Here is a 24,783-nt window from a genome sequence, read left to right as displayed (position 1 = left end):
GTAGGGAAATGGCAATGGTGTCTCCAAAGGAGATATGTGGAGCCAAAGGGATGAGATTTGGGAGCTGGGACAAATCCTGCTGATGTGCTTGGCTTTCTCTGAGACCATTAGCAGAGCAGGCTTCTCAGCTCCCAGAGCTGCTCACAAGCTTTGGGCACACTAATTAAAACCATTCCTGACAAAAAAAAAAAAGTATTTTGCAGAAGGAAAGGAATGACCTCTTCTTCCTGGAGTTTATGATTGAATGTATGAGTAACCTGGCCTGGGGTTTCTGGGGCATGAAGTCTTTTCCCTGGCTTGATTTATGTGATTAAAAAAAAAAAAATCCTGTTCTCTTCATTAGTCGTTTGCTTTCTCCTTTCTTCCCCCTCCCTGACCCTGTGCTTGTGGCCAGGAAAAGTTTCCTGGATTTAGAAACAATCTTAAAAGATAACCTGTATGTGGATAGAGGCAGTAGCAGATCATTGGGGATAGGCTCCTCCAGGATAGTTAAGCATATTGCTTTGGATATTTTTTCCCCTTCCATGTCCTTCCTGTCCCTTCTTCTAATTAGGGCTTTGTTATAATCACCTGCCTTGGCCACTCCTGTCCTTTCTCAGTTGGAGCAGTCCTGGAGCTGTGATGTGAGTCCATGGGTTTGTGCCCCTTCTCACACGTTCTGATCAGCTTGTCTCCCACGTAGGGAGGGATTTTAAAATGAAGGAGCTCAGAGTAAGATTTGATTTTGAGATTAAATTCTTTCCCTGTGAGGCCCTGGCAGAGGCTGCCCTGAGAAGCTGTGGCTGCCCCATCCCTGGAAATGTTCAGGACCGGCTTGGACAGGGCTTGGAGCCTGGGATAGTGGAAGGTGTCCCAGGAATGTGTTGAGCTTTAAGGTCCCTTCCAACCCAAATCATTCTATGATTTTGTGATTGTTCATAAAGTATTATTCTGTGTTGGGCAGCATCACAGGGAAGACCATGACAAATACTATTGCTTGCAGCCAGCCAGCCAGTCTTCTGCTTGCTCTTCCTCCTTCCACCTGGAAATACAATGTGGAAATACTGCTACCTGTTGATGTATTTGTGTGCTGATAATCCTGTGCTTTTTTAAAAAATTAACTTAAAGTATCTCCACCCTGCTCTGTAGTGTCATCTGTTTTAGCCATACACCTGTAGCAGTTTGGCAGTCCTGGAAATGCAGAGTTACAAGTGAGAGGTCTGGGTCCAGAGGGATGTGCAGGTAAACTACACTGTGCCCAAATTCACCCAGTTTTCTACTCCTCTCCTGCTGTAAAATTAAACTGAAAAAGGCAGGATGGATGCCAGTAGACAAAGCTGGTACCAACTCATTGCAAAAAAATAACCTAAACAACACACCCCGTCTTCATTGCCTTTGTTTTTTTAGTTGCCTTATTTTTCAGTTGCCTGTTTTTGTTTTTTTCTCAAATGACTAGGTAGCTTTTAAGTTTTGGTAATGGTAGTTTTCCTGTGCTGTATCCAATAACCCTCTGCATGGATTACCTGGCAAGAACAATCCTTGGGCAGCAAGGGAAAAGGAGTATTTTTACTGCCTGCATCCAGGCATGACTCCAGTGTTTCATGCCACCACCTGAGCTAGGGTGGGCTGTGAATACAGATCATACCTCTCCTTTCCCTGTTTTCCCCAGGCTTCTCATTGGGAAAAGGGCCTTTGCTTAGAAGCCACCAGGGAAGTGGGTTATAAAAGTTTTATTGGTGAGGCAGAAAGATGTTTCCACTCTTGCTGTTCCTTGGGAAATAAGAGCAGGAAAGACAGATAATGTTTCGTCTCTTTATTAGATTGGGAAATCATCTATAAAGCAGAGGTGTATTTCAAACCAAGCCCCCCACGTCTCTTGTTAATGCCAACTCAGCAGCATCCAGCTGGGTGGATGAAGGGTTTGGATGATGTAGGACTTTGAAGGGATCCTGTTTTAGTGGATGAGAGCCCCAGAGGAGCCAGATTATCTGGTGAGAAGACCAGAGCCACCAGCCTGGGTGCCCTGCACTCAGCCCTTGCAGTTCCTTGCAGCAATGCTGCCAAATGGTAATATTCACCTGTGATAATCTGCAGGCTGGAAAAACTCATCCTTGGGGGAAGCTACCTGCCTGGTGGGTCGAGGAGAGCTTGTGCATGCTCAGGGGTTGTTGGTAGGACACTGAGGGATAGCAGTGAACCGTGAAACGGCCTTAAAAGTGGCAAGTCCAAGTGAAGCTATGCGGCTTAAAATGTTTTATCATGTCGCATGCCAGGGCTATTAGTCCCCTTCTGTGCTTCTGTCAGGCAGCGTGGCAACCAGCAGTGAAGTTTTATCAGATATTAAAACCTGCTTTTGAAATTTCTCCTAGAGCAGAATGCTAAATCAACCTCTTCACAGTGATATTTCTTTTTTTTTTTTGCCTTCTTGTGCTGTTTCCTGCCTGGCAGCTTTACCTTTACTTCCATTTCTCTCTCTCATTTTCCATCAGCTCTATCTGTAACCATTTTGTGTTTTATTGAGCATGAATGAATAGTGATGCCTTTTAGATGAGTGATATTTTCATCTGAAGATGCTTGCTTAATATAGGCCTCCACTCAGCTGTTACCCCAATGGTGCTTTGTGTTTACCAACAGATTATTTCAACTAGCTTGAATTTGGAAGCAAATTTTGCATGGGGAGGTTTTCTCCCCTTCTCCTACCCCAGCAAAAGTTCTGCCTCTCTCCTGGTGGGATATTACAGACCTGGAACAGGCTTCAGAGGCAGTGTGAGCTGTGTAAGGGCTGCAGCTTTGCTCCTGGGGCTGAGTGTAACCTACGCTTACCATATGCTACCACCCTCCCCTTTAGATAAAATGGGGGGGTTCTGCCTCCCTGCAAGTGATAGCAGAGACTGTAATCACTCAAACTGCTGCCATGTGGGTCTCAGTGCATTTGGGAATAAAATTTTCCGTCTGTGGGGAATAGGTTATGAATCCAAAGTCATTAGAAAGGGTCTGGGTTTACCCTTGGTGCTGTAAGCAGGATCTCAGCTGTCAGTGACAGTGATGGATCCCCAAATACCTGCTTGTTGCAAGGCATCACTGCCACCCCCAGAGGTTCCCTGGGCTGTACAACAGCAGCTGGACCTGGGGAGGCTGAAATGTGCCTCAGTTGTTAAAAGTTTAGGTTTTACATGGTCTGAGGTTTGTCACAGCAATTCCCAGGAGGTGTCTGCTGGTTGAGCTCACTCTGGGGAGGTATGTGGTGGTTTTTTGGCACTGATGATAAATGGCACTTACAGGAACTGGGTTCCCATCAGTTCCATGAAGCCAGATGGAGGGCAGAAACAAAATTCTTCCCTGAAGGTTGGTTTTTCTGTTTGCACCCAGATGGAGGGGGCATATCTTTGTGCATTGCTCCAGCCAGAGCTGAGTCCCTTCAGAGAGCTCTGACCTGCATCAGATATGGATCAGCATCCAGATATCCCCAGGGTAGCACCTGGGAACTTTGAGGGGCGCAGTTGTGTTAGGTGCAGGGGAAAAGGAGGGATTGTGTGTCCCCTGGGCTGAAGATGCCCTCTCCAGCATCATTTCCATGCCTTGAGAGCACTGTGCATCTTTAACTCCCAGTGGTTTGTTCTCTTAATCCTCATGCAACAGCTGGCAAGGGAAGAGGCTGGAGCTGAACTCACATCCTTGACAAGGTGCTCAGGCAGCCCTCTGCTGCACCAGCACTGACTCTTCCCTTATGATTCATTGCCAGGCTCTGCAGTACCAGTACCATACTTGTACTACTTGTACTACTTGTCCAGTACCATAGTGCTTAGGGAATTCAGACACTCGTGGCTGCAAATGTTCCTTTGGCACCTGTGTCCCCTGGGGTCCACCCTGCCAAAACCATCGGGGTTGCTGCTAGGGAGAAGCACTGCTGCTGCACCTGGCCCAGAGCGCTCACATCGACACCTCCATCATGCCCTGCTTTGCCTGGACCCCTTGCACGGCACTTTCCCAGCCAGTCTGCTCCGTTAGGGCATTACAGGGACACCAGTTAATGAGGCTGGTTCGGAGAGTGTGTTCTGAGTTAATCTGGGCTGTCCCCGCTGCTGCAGAATTTGCATCTGGCCGGGGTTGTGCATCTCTCAGCCGAGCTGCCAGCACTGCATGACAAGGGCAGCGCTTCCAGAAACCCTCGCCAGCAATTTGTGTTGCAGATGAGCCGGGGAGGCTCGCACCGGGCCGGCCCTGCTGAAGTCAGCCCTGGGCTGCGGCTCCCGGGTTCGGGGCGCGCTGCAGCTGCCTCGCACCGCTCTCCTCGCCGCCGCTCACCAGCCGAATTTCTCGCAAGCGGGCCACGCATCTGCATTAATTTAGATGGCTTAATGTGGGGAGATCATCAGCTTGATTTCCCCTGTGGCTCTGGGAGTCAGCTGGGGCTCCGGGGCCTCCCATTAGCGGCCCAGCCCGCTGCCAGATGGCGGGTGATGGCTTGCGGAGGCTCCGGAGCTGACGTGCCCCATTGTGCGAGAGCACAAAAGCGAGCCGGGCTGGTTGTTTTTTCTTACCCCCCTTTCTGCTTTCATTTTCTTTCAGTGCTGTCACCCTCACAGCTAATTCCTGCAGCTCTCTTTATTTATTTATTTGCTTCGTGGTGGCGAGGGCTGTGAAGTTGCTGACAGTGTTTTCCATGCGGATGCTCCTGCCTTGCATCATGCAAGTACCTTAAGGACTTTGCTTCTCCTGCCTTTTATTCTCTGCCTGAATATGCATGGGGTGCACAGTCCCATGTGCATGTACACCCTCATGGAACATCCTCTTGGACATTTGGGTCACATAAACAAGTTATTAGGGTATTACAGTGGGTCTCCTGGGGGGCCATTATATGCCATGAGGTTTTGTTAAAATAGATTTAATTGCCTTCCTGAATATTTCAGGTGTTCCAGCAGTTTTTCAGGTCTCTTAACAGTCTGTGCTACAATCCCCTGTTTGTTACAGAGTTTTCATCTCTTTTGTTAATACTGGAGAGGAATCTGTTTTGGGCTGCAAGTGTTTTTTCTGACGAAGATGCACATTTCAGGAGGGAGAGGATGGATGCCTCATACTTGGTACAGGACACACTGAGCATCCCTGCAAGGGCCCCCTGAAGATCAGGCTTGCAGGGCTTTGGCTCTGATTCCCCCAGTGTGCTGCAAACACAGGGGCAAAGCTCAAGTTCAGAGCTCAAAGTCACTAAAAATGCCCCTCTGCAATCCCTCCTTTCAGGTGCAGTGTTTGACCTCTGCCTGCTCCCTAAAACCCACATCACTTTCGCAGTGCTGCTGCTCCTTGGCATTTATCATCACTCCAGCCCACGCAGCTTTCCACATTCATGTGGGCATCCCAAATTTAAGCTTTAATTGAAATGAAATTTTCTGCTGACAGAGAGCTTAGGTGGCTAAATGATGTTAACCTTGGCACCTGGATGGGGAATGAGTCTGGGAAGCAAATGAGAACAGCACGTGCATGAGCAGGGATGGGGACAGAGCAGTCCCAGGCAGTTGCAGGTCTGTCTGGCTGTCCCATCACTGACAGTCTTTGAAGGCTAATGCTGGTATTTAAATTTGAATTGTGTTGCTGCCTGAGTATCCAGCATGCCTTCTACCTCTTCCTCCTTTGGCAGGAGCTGCAATGTCAATGTTGAGCTCTTCTCCAAGCACTGTGTGCTGGGTTTCTTTTTCAGCACCTCCTCTTGTCTTTTGTCCATGATGCTGAATTTTGTTGCCAGGGCTTGTTTGGTAGGATGGGTGGAGATCAGTGGAGGGTGTAGGGACTTGGTGCACTTGCAGAGGGCTTAGGTGTGGAAGTCACAGGGGACTCTGTGACTCCTAGTCAGGAACCACTGCTCAGGGAGTCTGGCTGCCTTCCCCCCCCAGCCTGCCCAAGTGAGTTTCAGGGTGCACAAACACAGGAAGAAGCAAACACGTTTAGGTAAAATATTTGCAGATTTTACAGTAGGAAATAACATAAGCTCTTCCAACCTCTTCTCCTCCCAACAAGTTCATAAAGCCCTTCCTTGTAGCCCTTCAAGCTGATAGTTATCCCATCCAGGAGCATCCCATGGGAATGCTCTTCAAAGGCTTCCTAGCCTCACTGCCCTCTCCTCCTGTTACCCAGGGCTTCTTGTTGTATCCTGTGTCCATAAACAGTACCAAAGGTCCTTGCAAAAAGAGGAGAGGCACCACCTGAGGTGACCTGTGTTTGTTTAATCAGGGATAAAAAAGCAAAAAAAAAAAAATTAGAAGCATCTGAAGTATATATCTGAATGCCTTAGCAAAGTGCTCAAAGCTGAAATTTATTTTCACTCGACTGCTCATTTTAAAAATTCCTCACAGAAAGGACTTTGTCTGCGGCAGTGAGATGAATATGCAAAGTTCTGTATGTGGTTGTGACACAGTACAGAGGTTGGGTGATGGCAGATCCCAGTTGTGGCTCTCCCATGGGCGCAGCCAGATTGTTGTTCTACCATATTGAAACCTGCTCTTGTAAACCAGGAACCTCACCCAGCGAGCACAGCCCTGCGTGGTGTGGCTGTAGGTGCAATAAACCAGACAGCCCTGTGATGGCCTGGCAGGAAATCGGTGTGTCCCCTTTTTCTGTCGCTTTGCTTCCTTGGCGAGATGCTCTGGGATGGTTTAGTGCTGGTGCTGCTTTCCCAGGCAGTGTTGTCCCACTGGCACGTGCCGGAAAGGACGCGCCGATCCCAGAGCGGCACCGCAGGCTGATGCCAGCGTCGCCTCCTTGACCCACGACTTTCCTCCTGCCACCTCTTTTCAGTGAGTCCTCAGAGGTAATGAGTTTAATTTGATAAACTGGGCCCAGGATGAGGTGTCACAGTGGGTTTAGAAGATAAGCCTCCCTGCTTCTTATCAACAAGAAGCCAGTCCTCCCTGGAGAACTGTGTTTTCTGGAATGCATCACTGCTCTTCGGGTTCAGTGATGGTCTGATGATAGCAAGGAAGATAAAGATGGTGAGATTGGTGGTTTGTAACTCTGCTATCATTTTCTTCCTCTATGTCACCATCTTCCACATCCTTATCTTTAGCCATTCTCTTGTATCCTTACTTGTGTTTGTCTGCCAGGATGGTGATGCGTCTGCCAGTCATATTTAGGATGCTGTGGGGTGCACAGGGAGGAGAAGAGGTTCACTGTGGGGGCAGAGGTGCTTTGAGACAGAGTGGCTTCTTCACATTGAGCTGTCATGAAATGGAAGTTGCCACCTTGTCGTGAGAGTGGATGTCTGGAGGGACCCTGGCTCACAGAGTCCGACCTGTGTCGTCACCCCCATACTGTATCATAAAATCATTGAACCCTAGATTGGGTTGCGTTGGAAGGGACCTTAAAGATCATCTACTTCCATCCTCCTGCCATGGTCAGGAACACCTTCCACCAGACCAGATTGCTCCAACTCCTGTCCAAGCTGGCCTTGAACACTTCCAGGGATGGGGCATCCACAGCTTCTCTGGGCAGCCTGTGCCAGGGCCTCCCCACCCTCACAGGGAGCAATTTATTCCTATCGTATGTTCACAGACGTGTACATATGTGTATACACACTGCTGTGTCTGCTCTGACAAGCGGTGCTGGGGTACAGCCCCAGGTGCACCCATCCCAGCGGAGGCGCAGGAAAGGAGTTAACACTCGCCGGCTCGTGCACAGAAATGCAATCCCCATCTCCTCTGAGCTCCCAGAGAGAAATCGGTGCAAACATCAAACCGCACGTCCTGTACCGTGGGGCCGATCCGCCGGAGCTCTGAACTTTCTCTTTGAGGTGGTAATGGTTTGGCTGGCAGCCAGGAGCGGCAGCCGTGAGCGGAAGGGGGGACTTCCAGAGATAAGCTATTTTCAGCCAACGGGGCTTCTCGCCGCGAAATAAATAGAAAAAAGGACGAGCTCTACGTCTGCGGTCATGTGTCCTGCTTTCGTGGATTTGGCCTATTTTCTGAAGAATGGCTGTAATTCAGCTTGAATTTCCCCTGGATTGCTGCCAGCAAAATAGGAAGCTGTTGCTATTGCCAAGAAGCGAACAGGAATTTATATAGTAACTCAGCCACAGGGATGAGATGACAGCTAACGGCTTAGCTGCTGCTAGGAGGAAAAGCAGACCTGGGAGGAACCTGGATTTTCTCAGGATCACAACAGTTCAGTCCTTTCTACAGATTTGACATTATCCCTTTCAATCTGGTCTGGGCAACATCGAAGCACAATATCTGTGCTCAACACCAAGGGATGGGAGCAGAGCAGCTTTCAGCATTTAGAAAAATCACCTGTGTTTGAGTGAAATTCAGAGTTAAAATGAACAGAAAGGAGCTTTAGAGCAGTTTTTTGCAATGCTAACCCTGTGCTCTGCTTGCTCTGGCTCAGTGCTGTGATCCTGTGGTCTCTCCTCTCCCTGTGCACAGGGGATGCTGAGTGTTTCTCTTGCTGTGATGTAAGGCAGCTCCTCTGTGGGAATCCAGCCTTTTGTGATTATTTTTCTATTTAAATAACTTATTTAGTTATCGTGTGCACCATTTCCACTTCTGTTTCATTCCTTAATAAAGAAGGGGAGTAGTTTATCATGCTCGGCAGAGTATGGACGTGGTGAAAGACACACTGTTCTGAAGGATTTAAAGTTAATTTCCGTCGGACAGAGGGACCGTTGTTTGGGGTACTTCCACAGCCGCCTTTCCCCCCTGCTCTGGCTGCCTTGGGTCCACAGGGAGCCTTTGCCTTATGTCTTTGGGAAGCTCTTCCCCCTGCCTGGACCCCATGTGCTGGGAGGTTTGCAAGTCTGTAATGCTTTGGAGTCTGAGGGATACAGCTTGCACTCAGGCCCGCTGTGTGATGGGACACAGCAGAGAGGTGCCTCTGGGTGCCATAGAGCCCATCACCTCTGACTGCCCACTCTATCATGAAAGCCAGAGTCTCCATGCTGTGCTTGGGTTTTTGCCAAGACCTATGAGATACTTTGCTGTATGCACTGCCACCCCTTGGACCACCAGATTCGGAAAAGAGATCATCTTAGAGGCAGTTTCACCTCTTCCAGGCACTCCCCAGCAGCTGCCCAAGGGAATATCTCAATCTGTGCAGCAGGCAGAAGGGGCTGTATCTCAATTTGCCAAGGGCTTGGCCATCCCAGCCGAGCCAGAGCAGTGTGGTGCCTGTGGCTCAGCAGCACTGAGCACTCACTGAGCTCCCTTGCCCAGGCAAAGCTCCCACCTCAGCAGGGCTGACCCTGCTGCAGCAGGAGGAAAATGAAGAGGGAATTGCCAGCACTGGTGCTGTTTGCTGTCAGCCCGATAAAAATGGCACCTTGCCCAAGTCTTCTATAAATCACAGGTTCCATTTGGAAAGGAGATTTCTGTGGTAATTAATGAGCCAGTATAAAGACATTAAATGGAGAATGTGTAGTGATAGAAAGGCTTGTCATTCACTGAGCCATCTTCCCCCATGTGAATAACCACGGGGGAACAAAGGCCAAACTCCTTATAGACTGAAGTGCACTATCTCTGATAGCTGGGAATGAAGTAATTCTCTGAAAATAACAAAGGCGCAGTGAAATACATTAGTAAACTAATTACAAGAGAGCTGGTAAAAACAGATGCTGAAAATTTAAAGCTATTACTGGAATGATTGCTGGCAGAAAAATGGGGGCTGACAACAAAAAATTAAAAAATGCATCTCATTTAAAATTCATTAGCCTGTAAATCAGGACAGCTCCCTGTCTGAAAGCGAGGCTGATGGCATTTCCGTGGGCAGTGGTGATGAAAAGCTTCCTTGCCTTCACCTTTTCGGATTCCACCAGTGCCTCTGGAGATGCCAAAACAAAGTGTGCGCTCGTCTGGGAGCACAAAAAAGCAGGGAAGCTGCTGACTTTGCTCAGGGAGGTCTGAGCAGGGATGTTTCTACTCAGAGGTGTTGTGAGGGCTGCTGAGGATCACACCTCGTGCTCGCTTGGCTCGCTGCCTCTCTGAGCTGATGAAAAGCAGGATTGCTCGTCCATCCGCGCTCGATATTGGAAGGAGTTGGCTGCAAACAAAGTGGTCCAGGGCCAAAACCAGCTGTGTGGGAGCTTCCTCTTTTACTATCTCCATCAATATTTGGGAGAGGGATGGAAAACATCAGTATTGTGTAACAAATCAAAATGGTAACTATGTAATTTGTCTTAATTGTGTGTGTCAGAGTAGGAAAAACACGAGGAGCTCTGGATGGGAATCTGGCATGAGAGACCTGCCTGCTGGCAGCATACTGCACGCTTTGCTCTGCCCTTGTCGAGCCAACCTTTCCCAGAGGCCGGTGGACAGCTTGCCTTTCATTTTCTCATTACTTCAGGGGTCTGCAGGGGCACTTGAGTGGGATAAATCATTGCTGTTTTGCAAATAGAGCGAATGTGTGCTTCAGAGGAAAGTCCTGAAGAAGCCATTGCTGTCAATGCAACAGGAGGGGACATCTGTGATGCTGGAGGGGAGCCCTGCTTTGGGGTGGAGGAGCCTTGTGTGAAGCTGGGGTTTCTTAAGAAGTCACCCCACAAAAATACAGGAGTTCTTTGTGGTGTGTTGTACCTCTGGGCAGGTGTCACAGCAGCCAGTGTTGCCTGGCCAACATCACCCTTGGTGCTGGGGCCCTGTGCAGTTGACAGATAACCCTTTCCTGCACTGCAGAATCACCAGCCCCATGTGCAGTCCGCCCAGGCAAATTAAGAGTTGTTTATGACATTTAATACTCCCCCTTCCCTCCAGCAGCAGGGCAGCAGGACCACAGGTTTGGCTTCACAAATGGTCGCCTCAGGATACACTAAATGCTGTCATGAGCTGGAGAGCAATTTCATCTTGAAAAATTACTGCAATAGAGCTCCCTGATAAAGGTCTCTCCCAGCAATGCCTTCCTCTTCACCAGCAACTTCTTCTCTCCCTGAAACCAATTTGAGAGCGCTAAAGGGGCTGTTTATTAGTGATCCCCTGCAAAACAAGAGGGTGCTGGAAGATGGATAACCACCCTAGGCTGTCTGCTGTGCTGCTTGGCGTAGCAGGTAACATGATGGGATGCTGCCATGTGCTCTGAGCATGGAGGGAAGTGAGAAATTTGATCCATGGGATTGCCAAGATGCATCTTTCAAAGTGGTTTATAAGGAGCAGCATTGCCTCATTAGTAGAGTGTTCTATTGGTACTCAAGGGAGGGATGATGTTGGATTTTGTTTGTGACCATGAGTGGCACTTAGTGCCTGTCCCTAAGGTGTGAGGGTGCTCAGACAGCCCTGGTTTCTCACTGCACCTCAGAGAGGGTCTCAGTGCCGATGCACAGGGACTCCCTGCTCTTGCTTCCAGGCTGGGATGATTTCTGGCTGCAGCCACATTGTAGCAGGTCTTGGGTCTCAGTAGGCAGCATTTGGGCAGTGCTGCTGCATGAGAGAGAGCATGGCAAATGCTAGCTGCTCTCGAGGGTTTCCTCTGGCGTTGGCAGCTCCCCTGGTGCTCTGTGCTCCCCTAAGTTAAGACGAACAGGGGTGGTGGGCTGTGGAATGTTGAGCACACTCCCTCATGTGCTGTACTGGAACAGTGTGAGAACAATCTCTCTCTAGAGGTGCAGCATTTTGTGAGTTTTATAGAAATTGTGAGATACTGCAGTATAAAACAGTCCTTGGCCCATAGGGCCCCTGTTCATTTCCATGTGTGGTGCAGAGGCTGCATTTATCCAGTCAAAAATCTTTCCTGCTCACAGGAGAGTACCCCTGCATCAACACCTGATGGTGGTATGGTTAATTTTCCAATAAGTGAGCTATAATAAATACCATGAATATAGTAAGTTCTCTAGGACTAGAATATGGGTTTGGAGACACTGTGATTGTGCAGAAGAGGTTGGGTGTGCTGGCAATGAGCAGCACATTCAGTCAAGCTCAGGAAGAGGAGTGGAGCTGCAGTGCAGGCATTCAAAGGGTTTCCAGGTGCCACCCTACAGGGACCTTTTCAGGAAGAACCCATCATCCTCCTCACAGCTTGGTTCCCTCGCTTGTGCAGGGCGGGTAGAGCAGCCAGGGGCTCCTGAGGATGTTCTCTCTGACCCCTGCTCTGCATGCAGTGAAGATGTGTTCATTACTTTCACAGGATATTTATCATCCCTAAGCGGAAGCAGCCCCTACAGGGCTCTGTGCTTTTTTCTGCTTCTGAAAGCAGCAAACCCAACAGTAAGTCATGGGTCAGTAGCGTCCATCAGGGCTGTTCATTGCGATGCAGCAGGGAGGTGACCTGAGCTGGATTTGGCTCACAGTCATTTAATCTGTTATGCAAAAAGTTGAGAAGCCACAGTCCCAGACCAGACAAAAATTTGCCTCCTGGTTGACTTGAGTAGCCTCCTGCTACTTGAGTAGCAGATTTCCCCCCCTACTCTTCTTGTAAAATTTATGTTGCATGTTCCCTCCCGTGGGCAGCTGCTGTGTCCCACTGTGAGACATTATCTCTGTTGTCTCCCTTTCATCCCTGTCCCAGGAGCTTGGGACAGGAGAAGAAAACAGGCCAGGTGGAGACTTTGTTGCTCAGCTAGAGAGGTCTGTATGATGTGCTGTCTTCTCAGCCTATTTTAAATTCTTTCAGTCAGCTTTGATTGTGGGTGAAAACAAGAGACATGAGGTTGCAAAATGCAGAGAGAACAGACCCTGCACCGTCCTCCATTCATGCTCTGAGCCATCCTGTTAGCTCCAAGGGAAGAAAACAACAGCCAAAGCAAAAGAGGAATAAGCACCTGTTTGCAAATATTCCAAATAAAAAGTGTTCAGGACTGACCATTTCCCTGTACCTCTGAGCAGACCGAGGTGGGTCATCCTCCCTCTTTTATCTCACCTGGTATTTTGGTTCCTCTTAAATGAACTACATTCCTCTAAAATGTCTTCCTTGCTTCAAACTCTCCTGAGTCTTGCAGCTCATATTCTTTTGAGATCTGAGGCTCAGCATGGACAATAGAGATTTGGGATTTTCCCTGCTATGATTAGTGGACAGGGGCAGAGAGGATTTTCCTCTGTGCTGGGAGAGGCACGGCTGCTCTTTAATATTTCCCTCCCTTTCCAAAGCTGAGAGAAAGGCGATTTTTCTTCCCTTTAGATGTGAGCAAAGGGCCCCGCTCCTGCTACTCCTGGAGAATTAAATAGATAAATGGGCGGCGCTGTTGTTCACGCTTCACTATGCACAAAGCGACTTGCATTCAAAATTGGGCTCATGGCAGTTCAGCAACAGCCTCGCACAAAAGCGTCATTAGACACGCAGGGCCGGCTCGCAGGCGCAGAGGCTGCTCTGCAGCTGGAGTAGCCACTGGGCTGGCCTGCCGTGGGCTTGGTTTTTAGCTTTATAAAAATGCATCTTTAAAAAGTACAGAAAGAAGATTCAGTGTCTTTTTTTCTTAAAGGCTTGGGCAGGCGTTGCTGTTTGAAGGCAGGGGGAAGAGAGGAGAGGATTGGATTGGTGGTGTCCACACACCCCCCGTCTTTTGTGCCAGCTCCTTCTCATTGGCAAATCCTCCATTTCCATAGTGTGGAGGGGACAAATAAGACCTGAGTCTGCAGAGCCTTTACCTACTGACTTCTTTGAGAATGTTCCCTGGCAGGTTGCTGACTTAGTAGTGAGGGTCTCTTAAGCCAAGAGGGAATTGAAAATTTAATCCCTCTGCTTGCCTTGGCACTGGTGGCTTTCAGGAAAAGCAGTTGGGTACTCCGTGAGCCTCGCAGATATTGAAGGTTGGTTCTGCTGGAGCTCTCAGTCTGATTTGAGAGTGGTTCATGTTTGGCATTAATTGGCATGGTGTTCCTTGTGTTTTAAAAAACAACCCTGGCTTCTGCTGACCTGAAGAGGAATTCAATTTTATTAGTACATAGAGAAATTGAGTATAAAAATCAGCAGCTCACTGTATATTCAGTATCAGAATAAGCAGTCGTTGGAATTGAGTCAGTCTTGGAAGGGGTCAGCTTGCCTATGGCTTGTTCTCTGCTCTGGGCAAATAATTTGCCTCCCGGATTTCACCTTCCTCAGTTGTAAGGGAGATAATGAAGCCTGCCCTCCTTGGCAGGAGCATCTGGAAGCCCAGGTACTGGAGGCACAGCCCCATAAAACTCTTGTTCCTTATACTGTGTTAGCTGAGGCATTTTAACCACATGCCTCCATTGGAAAAGGTCTGAATTTAACAGGTTGGTGGCAGAAATGTGAAGAAAGGATCCTCACTTGTGTGCTGCTATTTGTGGACTGTGTGGCATCTGTGGTGGTGTGGGTGCTTATTCCTCCCCAGCATCATCTTGTGTCAGAGCCAGCTTGGGTCTCTGTTTCCCCATAAGTAATTTAAAATCAAGAGGCAATTTGATTGCAGAACTAGCTGGCCTTCCCAAATGCTCTCCTAACACCATGTTTGGCACTGAACCTTTCAAGTCTTCCTCCTCTCCTTGTGCCTGCACAATGTTTGTGTTTTAATGATTCTAAAGGTCTGGGATTTGCTTTGACATACCAAGTTAATGTTTTCTTTTTCTATATCAAATCTAGGTCAATCTCTGGCTTAGCACTAATGCTGCACTGAGCAAAAAAGGATTGGCCACTAATGGTTTCAATTTAGTTTTTTATGGAGTAGAGAAAATTTCACTCGATAGCTATTTTCATTTTTATTCCATTGGCCTTTCCACCGGGCCTGTTGGGATGGAGAAAGTGCTTGTGATTTGATTAGAGGAGACCCCAGAATGAGTCCTCCATGAATATGGATGAGGATGAGAGTTGCTGCTCACCTGTGTCCATAGGACATGCCTTCAGGGACTGCATCCCAGTGGGGGTTAAGTGGTGGGCAATCCCAAGCATGGGGGTTTCTATATGGAAGAGCCTTGCCTGTGATCCAGCATCATCCTAGTTGAGGTCCTTAGTTATATAACACAGGGGAAGGGCAGAAGAAGAGTAACTCCTCTGCTTCATGTGTCTGTGTGACTCTAGACAGTCAACATTCAATCTGAATCCAGCCTTGGACAGCATCTTTTGGAGGAGGCTGCTCCATGCCTGCAGCATCAAAGGGCTGCCAGGACCATTCCCTGTCTGCTGTAGGCCCTAATTTTGTCCTTCTGTGCCCTGTGGCAGTTGCTGTGTACCACAGCCAAAATCCAGGTGGGATGATAGCAAAAGCACTGAGGTATCACAGCTTGGAGCATTAATGTGGAGCAATGACTGTGCATGTGATTTATGTTATTTTTATGGCTTGATGACACAAGGAGATGGCAGAGGGAAATTTAATGGGAACAGGGTGGCACTCACCCCTCTGATGATGGTAAAAAAGGCCTGGGGCAGCACCAGTCCCTTCACTGGCACATGGATGCTGCATTGCTGGATGGCAGAGACCGCTGGCAGATGGATTAGTGAGTGCCTCCCCTCTTAGGAGCTCGCGGGTGAATATTGTGATTGCATGTATTTATTTTTAAAATTATTATAGCCATTAGCATAGAAATGAGCTGCAGCTCCCTGGCTGCTGGCCAACCCCACCCGGGCTGACGTGCAGCTCTTCTCCTGGCTGGCTGGAACAAAAGCGCCCGGCTGGTAACGGGGTCCTGCTGCTTGCCACGGGAAGGCAAGTGACAAACAGGAGCAAGCACTCTGCTGCATGAGTTTGTTACAGTCAGTTGGGATATATATAAAAACCTCACATGGGTCAGCAGAGATTTAGCTCCTCCAGGCAATGCCCTGTGAAGCAGTTGAGCTCTTGTCCCTCTCCTCTCCTTCTCCCCAGTGATTTATTCCCAGGCTGAAAACCCAGTAGGCACTCACATTGAAGTTTTGTTGCTGTTTTACAGGAGATGCTCCAAAAGTCTTTTGTCTCTGCAACTGTAAATAAACTCGTAAACCTGTTTTAAAAATAGCATTTTGTAGCTCAGTGCATGAATTTTTAATGCATCTTCTGCAAACCAGCTGGTCTTGGCAAGGGTCACAGTGTTTCCTAGGCATTTAACATAAAACTGTGCTTCAAAGCCACATTATAGTGTCGTTGAAGAGTAATATTTTACTTAACATCCTCATAACTGAATTATTTATAACTTACCATGTTTTATTCATGATAAATATTAATACTGGTGTCTTTAAGAGTAGAGGTTATTGCTGCAGTTTTACCTATAAGAGGTGATATTATTGAAATAAAGGAATGGCGATGAATTCTGTAGCCGGCAGAGCGAAGTCTGTGCTGGGCTGTTCTCATTCACACCTCCCTCTTTTATCAACCCTGTCAACCACCAGAAAACCTCAGTGCTGAGCATCTGTACATTTGAAAGGATTTTTCCTACAGGCATCTGAATCCCTGCTTTTTAAAAAATTTTCTTAGAGAGCTTTGTGTCATTCTCAGTAATTCTTGGATTCATTTCTTAGTGAGGGTCCATAAGCTTTGACTTTGCAAAAATGCTCACCCTGGTCTGGGTCTCCAGCCTTGAAATGTTCTGCAGGCTCCCTTGAGCTCCTCTGCTGCAGGCACCCATGGATCCCCCATCTTTTGAAGCATCCCTTGGTACCTTGGAAGTGGCATCACCTAGTGATGAGAGACCTCCTAGCAGGCTTTGGGCTCCTTTCCGTGTCTGAATGCTCTGAGCCATGATCAGTCTCATTTCAAGGCTAAATCTATATGAATTGGGTAAATTGCCATTGCACTATTGGGCTCCATCCTATAATCCTATACCAGAGAGGATAATTGCATTGGCTTTTATCTTGGGAAAGAGAAATACAATTTTCCGTGATCTTTCACCTTGTGCTGGTGTGTCGCCATCTGGCTGGAAGATTGCGCAGCCACTCCCCGGTCTGGCTCCCGACGTGGGGCTGGCTGCCCATCCCACCCTCATACCTACAAAACCTTCCCAACCCTGCAACTGTGCAGGGCTGGGGCTTTGCTCTGTGCTACTCCATCAGCTTAACAAATCTGCCATCAGCGGGTTGAGAGCGGTGGTTGCGGGAGCAGCGCAGGTTAATGCAACACATATTTAATGTATGATTGCTAATGGCCATCTCCCATCTGCCTGAGCCCAACTGCAGTTTGCAGATGAATGATTAAGCTGCCCTGACACATAGGCAGCTTGTTCCTTAACAGACCCACAGTCATTGCACTTGATGCTTGTAAAAGGGGACGAGGTTCTCTTGCTGGGGAGAGGGGTGTCATCGGGCTGGGGCGGCAGAGCAGGGAGTTCTCCTGGAGTTTGTTTTGTATGGTAATGAGAGAGACCTTCCTGTGGATGCAGCACTTTATATGAATCACGAGCTCAATAACCACTGGGATGTTTATTAGCTTTGAATATGTTTATTGCAGAGTCAACAGGCAGCACCTTCCAATTAATTAATAGTAATGATTACGGTATTATTTATGTAGCTCTAACAGCGTGCCAGAGTGTTTCCACACGGTGGTTACAGCTGTGGCTTGCTGGAACAGGCTGGTCTGTATTCACCCTGCGTGGGCATGCTGGGGCTCATCATTTGCTGTCGGGTGGTCCCAGCCCCAAAAGCCTCGTTTTGCTGAGCTCTTGGCAGCTGCTCTTTCTCTTGACTGAATCCTTTTGCTCCCCAACCTGGGGATGTGGCTGTTCCTGCTGCTGTGCTGGAAGGCAGAGTATGCAATGAGCAGGAGCACCTGCAAACAGGTGGAAATCAAGGGCTGTATGTTTCACTAGGGTATTTTGGCATTCTTCTGCTGAAGTTATTTAAATAACATGAATTTAGGAGTCAAGCTGTACATATCAGAAGGATATTTACAACAGGCAAGACATTGATGGCAACAGAAAGAATACATCTCTCTTTTGATGTGGACTAGGATCCAAAGACTGCTCAAGCTATTGGGAATGATGTCTGATAAGGGCCAGTGCAGTGTCTGTGTTTCTTGCTGCCCCAGCAGACCTTGCTGAGCACCATGAGGGTCTTGGAGCAAAGTCTGCTGTTCTGGTCGAGCCAATCATTTCAATGTGCAGAGGCAGGTGGGATACCAAGACCTTCCCACTAGTCTTGTTTTTCCATGCAGAAGGCTAGGCTGCAAGCTGGCCGTCTGCTCTTACATTACATTACAGTCCCATTTGCATTCTGTGGGAAATGAGAGTGTGTTTCTAGGTCATGTAAAGTTGCTGACATCTTCCAGTTGGATCTTTCTTCACATGTGAATAATTTTGTCTCTCTTTTTGTCTTCCAGCAATGTCTGACTTCCACATCCACCCTCAGAATGCAGTGGTAGAGGAAGGCGGTGTAGCAAGATTCCAGTGCCAGATCCACGGCTTGCCTGAGCCAGTCATCCTATGGCATAAGAACAGCATGCCAGTCAACACAGACAATGAAAGGTAGGACATGTCTAAGCCATGTGCTGCTGACCTTTCTCCAGGTGGGAAAAGATGGCCAGACTTTCTATTGCTTCCAGTTGTGCTTGGACACAACTAACCTGGGCTAAGGGTCTTGGCCAGTGTTTCCAGCATGGAAGACTCTTTTTAGTTTGTTGTGGCTTTTCTGGTTTGGCTCTCCTTTTGGCCAAACACCTTGTAGGAGCAGTGGCGTTTCCCAGGTGCGGTAGATAAAGCTATGTGCTGATTTTGAAGGGCTTGCACTGACTGTCTCTGATCAACCCTGCTCCAGGTTTATTTTCCAGCATTGAGACCTGCCCAGCAAGCCTCTAAGAGCTGGGTAGCTTTGTCATCCCTCCATGGCTCCATTTTGTGTAAGTCTTTCTGAGACAGATCCATGACTTAGGATCTTGCACATGGGTCCTGGACTCTTGCAAGTGCTGAATTTCACTGTGGCTGCCATTCCCTGGTGGACTCCCTCATGTGTGGCAAGTGGGGAGTTCTGCAGAGAGCTTCCCACAGCACCCTGAGCTGCCATTTCCCAAACAATCTCCTAAAGAGAAACTCCAGCTGCCTCCCTTCCCAGCCTAGACCTGGAGCGGCACGTCGTCGCTTCCTGTGTTTGACAGGCGCTCCCTTGGCGTCGGAAGCGTCCCTCATCAGGGTTTGGTGCGCGGCGCGGGGCAGCGCAGCTGGCAGGAAACGCGTGCCCGCTGCCGGGAGCTGCACAACCAGCGCCGGGAGACAATCGCTCACAGCACACCTCGAGCATGCACTGACACCCCTGCCTTGGGAATAGGCGAAACCAGGAAGCTGTAAATATTTTCCTGAAAGCCTCTATTCTTAAAAATGTCAGTTCTGCAGCAGAATGTGGTTGGGTTCTTTGGAGGCAGGAGAAAACACAAGGGCTGGAACAATGCCTGACCTTCTCAGAGTGGCAGTGAACTTACAGTAGAAGGACCCAAGAGGCCCAAATCTGCTGTGGAAAACTGCAACTGTCAGGTTTTGTTTTTCCTTGCATTTTTCAGCTAAGCTTTTTTTAGCCCAGCGCAAGGTTGATTTGTTGAACTTGATCTCCTCTGAAGGCTTCTTACTCATACAGGTGCTGAACTGGGGATGTGGTAGAGCAGAGCCACTGATCCGAGGTGGCATCAGCAGAAGTAAGGGCCGGAGAACTGTGCTGGATGCCGTGTGGCATCCCAGTGAGATGTTGCAGGACAGGTGAAGTTTCCCTGAAGTCTTTCATGAATCGTTGATCCTTTGCATTTGAGCCCAGGGACACAGTTGTGCAGATGGTCAGAAATGTGGCTGGGATTTAAATGTGACCAGGACTGCTTTTCTCCAAGGCTGGGGAACCACAAGGCTGAGAAGCCAAGACTTTTCTCCAACCTAGAAAGGTCCAAGCTGTGCTCGTTCCTGCTGCGTCTCCTCTGGGGAAGGGAGTTTGCCCAAGCCCTGGAGGATGTAGCCTAGGAAAAGTTTCCTTAAACTCGTGTCCTGATTTTGAAGAGATTTGGCTTTTTGTAGGAGTAAAGTTATTGGGGAAGTTTTTCATTGTCAGCTCAGTAGATTAATCTCTGACACCAGAGCCTGGGTGATGAGAGTTGCTTCTCTAACTGAATTGGATTTCTGCATTAATCACGCTTGGCGCATTTCTGCGTATAAAGTGTATATAAATTTGTATGCCGAGTCTTGCACTTGGAGGCTTTGAAGGCAGAATAATAGCTTTGGAATTGAATCTTCTAATGCTGTGGGCAGATTGTTAACAAAAATGAAGGCTTCTTGTAGTATAATTCATCCAAAACAATGGGCATTTTAAAGTCCCAGAGAGATTGCAATCAACTTGGGGCCGTGTAGAACTGATTGCTGTCGTGCTGCCACCGACACAGAGCCGCACGTTTGGAACGCGGCGCAGGGAGCAGGTTATAGGCACTTAACCATATGCTGATATGGAGAAAGATATTCTTCATCTTCCGGATGGAAATGGATTATTAACTCATCACAGTGTAATGACTTACTACCAGCCAATTTAAACAAGTGGTTGCCAAGCAACCTGTAATGTATGTGTACATATATGTGTGTATGCACGCGTGATTTAAATGTGCCTGTGTTTTAAAGATATAAAATATTTATTGATGTTTACATTTGCCCACGCAATATTTATTTTAAACATACCTTTTCATGCATCCGAGGTTTTACAGTCATATGGATTTGAGTCCTGGGCCTGGAGTGGAGAGTGTGGAGCACAGGTTTCTGATGCCTGTCCTTGGTCACTGTGCTTCAGCTGATGAGTGGTAATTCCCATGTCATGATAACTCTAATGTCAGCTGTCTTCACATGCAAATGCACTGCCAGAGCTTTTCCACAGGTTATATAGGAAGCATCTATTTTGTAGCCTTCCAGCAAAAATCACCATTTCTCAAGGATGCATCAGGAGAAAAATTATTTTCTTTTATTCCCCTGTAAAAGAAGACCAGAGGCTCAAGTATCCAAAAAAGTAAGAACTGATGCAGAAGCAGGCTTGGGCTCAGCCTAAAGGAGTGTTGACATCCTGGTGGTATTGGCACCTCTGCACTGGGATGCAGAGAGCCAGCCTGCCTTGCCTGGATGGGTGTGCAGCCCGCTGTGTCACATCATGTCCTGCTTTGCAAGCTTTTGATTCTGTTTTCTCTTCCCACAGGTACACGCTGCTCCCCAAGGGGGTTCTCCAGATAACAGGGCTAAGGGCAGAAGACAGTGGGATATTTCACTGCGTTGCCACCAATATTGCTAACGTGAAGTTCAGCCGGGAGGCCCGGCTCACCGTGTCAGGTTAGTGCCAGCTACGCTGTCCTGGCTGCCTTCCTGTCTTCTTCCCACTGCTGTTCTGGACCAGGACAGTTTGAGAGAGCTTCAGGCTAACACACTGAGAGGCATTCCTCTGTCCAGCCATAACACCTTCCTTGTTCTGGATTGTTAGTTGTTAAGATCCCCTCCAGTGCGGGACATCCCAGATTCCCTGTGGAAATGGAGATTGCATCTTTGGAGATAACAGGCAGAGGAAGTCTCCCCAGGGATGGTTTAGTGGGTGTTTCTGAGTTCTTTCTTACATGCAGCCAAAGGTCTTTCCCCTGAGCTCTGATGCTCCTGTCCATCATGTACATGTAATTGTTGGTACCCAGGAGCTGGAGGCTTTCCAGCACACATCTCACAGCTTCCCATCACCGTCCAAAACACTGCCTGGCCAGTGGTTCTGGAGCAGACTTAACACCTCTACCAAGTGTCATATTAGCCTCTGCTGACTGTAAAAAAGCAGTGCGTGTGAAATGGGGTGAAGCCGAGGGAAGAGTGATGCTGTGTATATCAACTCTGATGGGAAAGAAAGCAGGTTAACTGGGAGCTGTGGGTACCTGTTACTTATCTGTTTGCTTGATCTGTGCAAACAGTAGCCACATAGAGGGAATAAAGAGCAGTAAATTATCAATGTGGTGAAGTTCTTTGTGTCAGTTTACTGGCCTGAGTTATTATTTCTCACAGGGCAGAAAGCTCTACTTGTTCTCATCTGACCATCCCTCATTGCAGATGGATATTTTCCAGGTTTCCTGTCCATGAAACATTTGTGGTTTTTTCTCCTCCTTAAAGCAGTCGGATGATGAATATGGGCACGGTGTGTAAGTGTTTGTTGAAGGGTTTGGACCATGCTTCAGTGCCTGCTCTGCTGTAACTGGACATTTGCATGGAAAACTCATTGCACTGGGTTAAACCTCCATGGAAAAGGTTTATGCTCTGTGGTGTTTGCTAAGAACACACAAATATCTGTTAGATCAGGACAGCAGGTACGTGTTAGCATGTGAACCCTGGGCTTTGGCACGGCAGCAGAGGCTGTGGTGAGCCACAGAGGTGCATGGAGCATTGCTTTGCTGGTGTGGGTATTGTGTCAGTAAATACTGAGCTAACGTGAGTGCTGCTGTGCACATGGCATTAGGCATGATGGGGTAAGCAGAATTCTTGCAAATTTTTTGTATCTTGGGAATGGTCTCTCTGCTCTTCATGATGGCAGGAGGGCTCCCACTTTTCCCTGCCAGGCAGCAACTTCAGCCATTGCTTCACCAGCAGAGAAGCACCAGGTCAGCTTCCCTGAGGTTTCCAATCCAAGCCGTGACTTGGGAGGGAGGAGGGAGAGGGTGAGAATGGGCTCTGGAAGCCTGTGCCCTGCAGGGTACTGCCACAGCCCGGCAGGAGCGGGGGAGGGGGGCGGCTGCCCGTGGGGAGTGAAGGAGCCTGCTTGCAGCGCTCTCCCTCCTCTGCCTGGCGGTGGTGGCGGGGCTGCCGGCAGTGAGCAGCACAGAGATGTCTTCCAATCCTGCTGATTGATTATTTTCAAGTGCCTGCTCAGCGGAGCTGCTCCCGCGGGGGCTGCCTGCCTCTCTGCACTGACACCTTCCCAGTGCGAGCTGCGGCTCTCTCTGCTGCTGTCCTTTTGATCAAGATCTGGCAGGCGACGCTCCTGTCCCTGCTGGAGTGCCTGTCACTGCTGGCAGTGCTCAGCACCTCCCCATCCTCACTGTGACTGCTGCTGGCAGAGCCCCTGGGGACCAGGGGCATCATTAGAGCCTTTTCCCCCTTCAGAATAAATCCCTGCGCTGCCGTGAACCCTGTTGAGCTCCAGCAGCACTCGCCTGCCATAAGTCCCTCATTTTATCACTCATTCCTTCCTGACCCTGCATCAAAGAGCTGATCTGATTGAAGAAGGAAACCTCCTCCTTGATGCTGGGACATGGTTGGTCCCTTTGTGCAGTGCTGACATCTGACTGCTGTGTCCCAGTCCCTGCTGGCCCTGGAGCTGTCACTGCTGTGGGTGGTGGGCTCAGCAGCAAAGCTACGGGGCCATTCCACGGCCTTTGCAGAAGGTGAGCAGTGGTGGAAATGCCACTTCCAGAGTTGGACAGCATTTGCCCAAACTCAGGGAGCTGAATCCACACGCAAAAACTTGCATATCTAAGACTCAGAGTAGAAATCAAAGAATGTGATATTTAAATATTTTATTGTCAAAGTAGTGTGTTTCATAAATTCTGCTTAAAGCTTGGCTCCCATTTGCTGATATTCTTGGGTGACCTTGGACAATTCATTTCATTTCTCTGTGTTTTGAAATATTGAAATCGCTATATAATACGCTGATAATACTGTATTATTCTAAGCATGAACATTTAGTATTGTGATTCAGAACAATAAATCTACATGGGTTTTAAAGGCTCTCCGAGGTGCTGAGGGGAAGGTATTGTTTTTCAGATCTCTTGGGGTTAACCAGCCGGTCATATGAATTTATTGTGCATTCTGGTTCTCATCAAAAAATCTGCATTTTATGGCTTGCAGTGAAATGCATTTAGTGAGAAAGTCATCTCTTAAGTCACACTGACACGGTGATTTTTCTTGGATTTTGCCCATTTACACACAAGCTCGGAGTCGCTTTATCGCTCCCTGCTTAGCCCCCGTAGGAACAATTAACAAACGAGCTGCTCTGATCTGTGCTTGCCCTTGGACCACTGTGGAATCCCCCTGCTATGCCCTGATTCCAGCCCCTGAGCTGCTGTGAATGAGTAACACTCAAAAGTGCAGGAAGAAATTGTTTTTCTTGGAGAAAAGCCCCTGTAGATAGATTTGGGTGGATCACTTCCCTGTAGTGAGCCTTTTGAACATTGGAAAGTCCATGTACAGGAGTCAGTGTGGGTTGATCCCTTTGGCAAAGCCCAGCCAGGGCTGTGCTCCCCAGCCCTCCCTGTGCCCCGCTCCTGCTTGGGGGCAGATGACCAGCCCAGGTATTTCTCTTTGCAGGTGTACAGAGCTTTTTTTGCCAGCAGCTGTAAGATTGATGGAATTCTTTAAACATTGCTTTGACCTCAGCATTTCTGAGTATAACCCAGCTCTCATCAGAGACAGGGAGGAAGACTAATTTTCACTATTCCTGTTTACTGATGGAAAACTGAGAATATCTCTTGAGTTCCTCCTCTCCTGCTTCCAGAAAGTGGGAGTAAAGGCTGCAGGGACTTTTGGCCCAGGGATAAGGCACTTTTCAGGGACTCAGGAGATGTGGGATCAGCTGTGGTATACATAACACAGGATGATGGTTTTGTCCCATGCTGTCATTCTGTCTAGTGAAATGTGTTTCCTTTTGCCTTTTTTGTGCCTGTCTGGTGTCCAGGGTCACTGCGCCAGGATTTTGTTCTGTTATGGGTCTGCACATCCATCTTGCATGATGGGTTTTATTCTTGGTTGCTGCCACTTGGTGCTACTATAGTGCAAATAAAGGATTAGTGATTGTATCATGAGCAGCAAATATGTCACAGTTGTATCAGTGCAATGGGATGCATCCTCTCCTTGCAGGAAAATGGTAGGAAAAAGTAGGATGCAGTCATCAGAGGAGTTTCCTCTCAGAAAGCTCCTCAGCAGGAGTCAGGGACTGTTACCTCCATCACTCCTTGTCCCAGGACAGGTCTTTTGGAGCAAGTGACACCAGCAGCAAGAGAGGATGCTCACAGAG

The 24,783-nt window shown here is 48.3% G+C and overlaps 1 protein-coding gene across 1 annotated transcript in view; it reads left to right on the top strand.

Annotated features, from left to right (window-relative positions):
• The window catches only part of IGDCC3 (immunoglobulin superfamily DCC subclass member 3), a 91,581-nt gene that overhangs the window by 29,420 nt on the left and 37,378 nt on the right, over window positions 1-24,783 (top strand). Inside the window, exons 3-4 of the mRNA XM_031059655.1 lie at window positions 18,125-18,269; window positions 20,947-21,077. Coding sequence (XP_030915515.1) covers window positions 18,125-18,269; window positions 20,947-21,077 — 276 coding nt within the window. The remainder of the gene's footprint in view (window positions 1-18,124; window positions 18,270-20,946; window positions 21,078-24,783) is intronic.

Source organism: Geospiza fortis, unplaced genomic scaffold (genome assembly GCF_000277835.1).
Source record: "Geospiza fortis unplaced genomic scaffold, GeoFor_1.0 scaffold2, whole genome shotgun sequence".
Classification (NCBI taxonomy): Eukaryota; Metazoa; Chordata; class Aves; order Passeriformes; family Thraupidae; genus Geospiza; species Geospiza fortis.
Note: the sequence above shows the minus strand (reverse complement) of the source record. Positions and strands in the feature narration are given on the sequence as shown.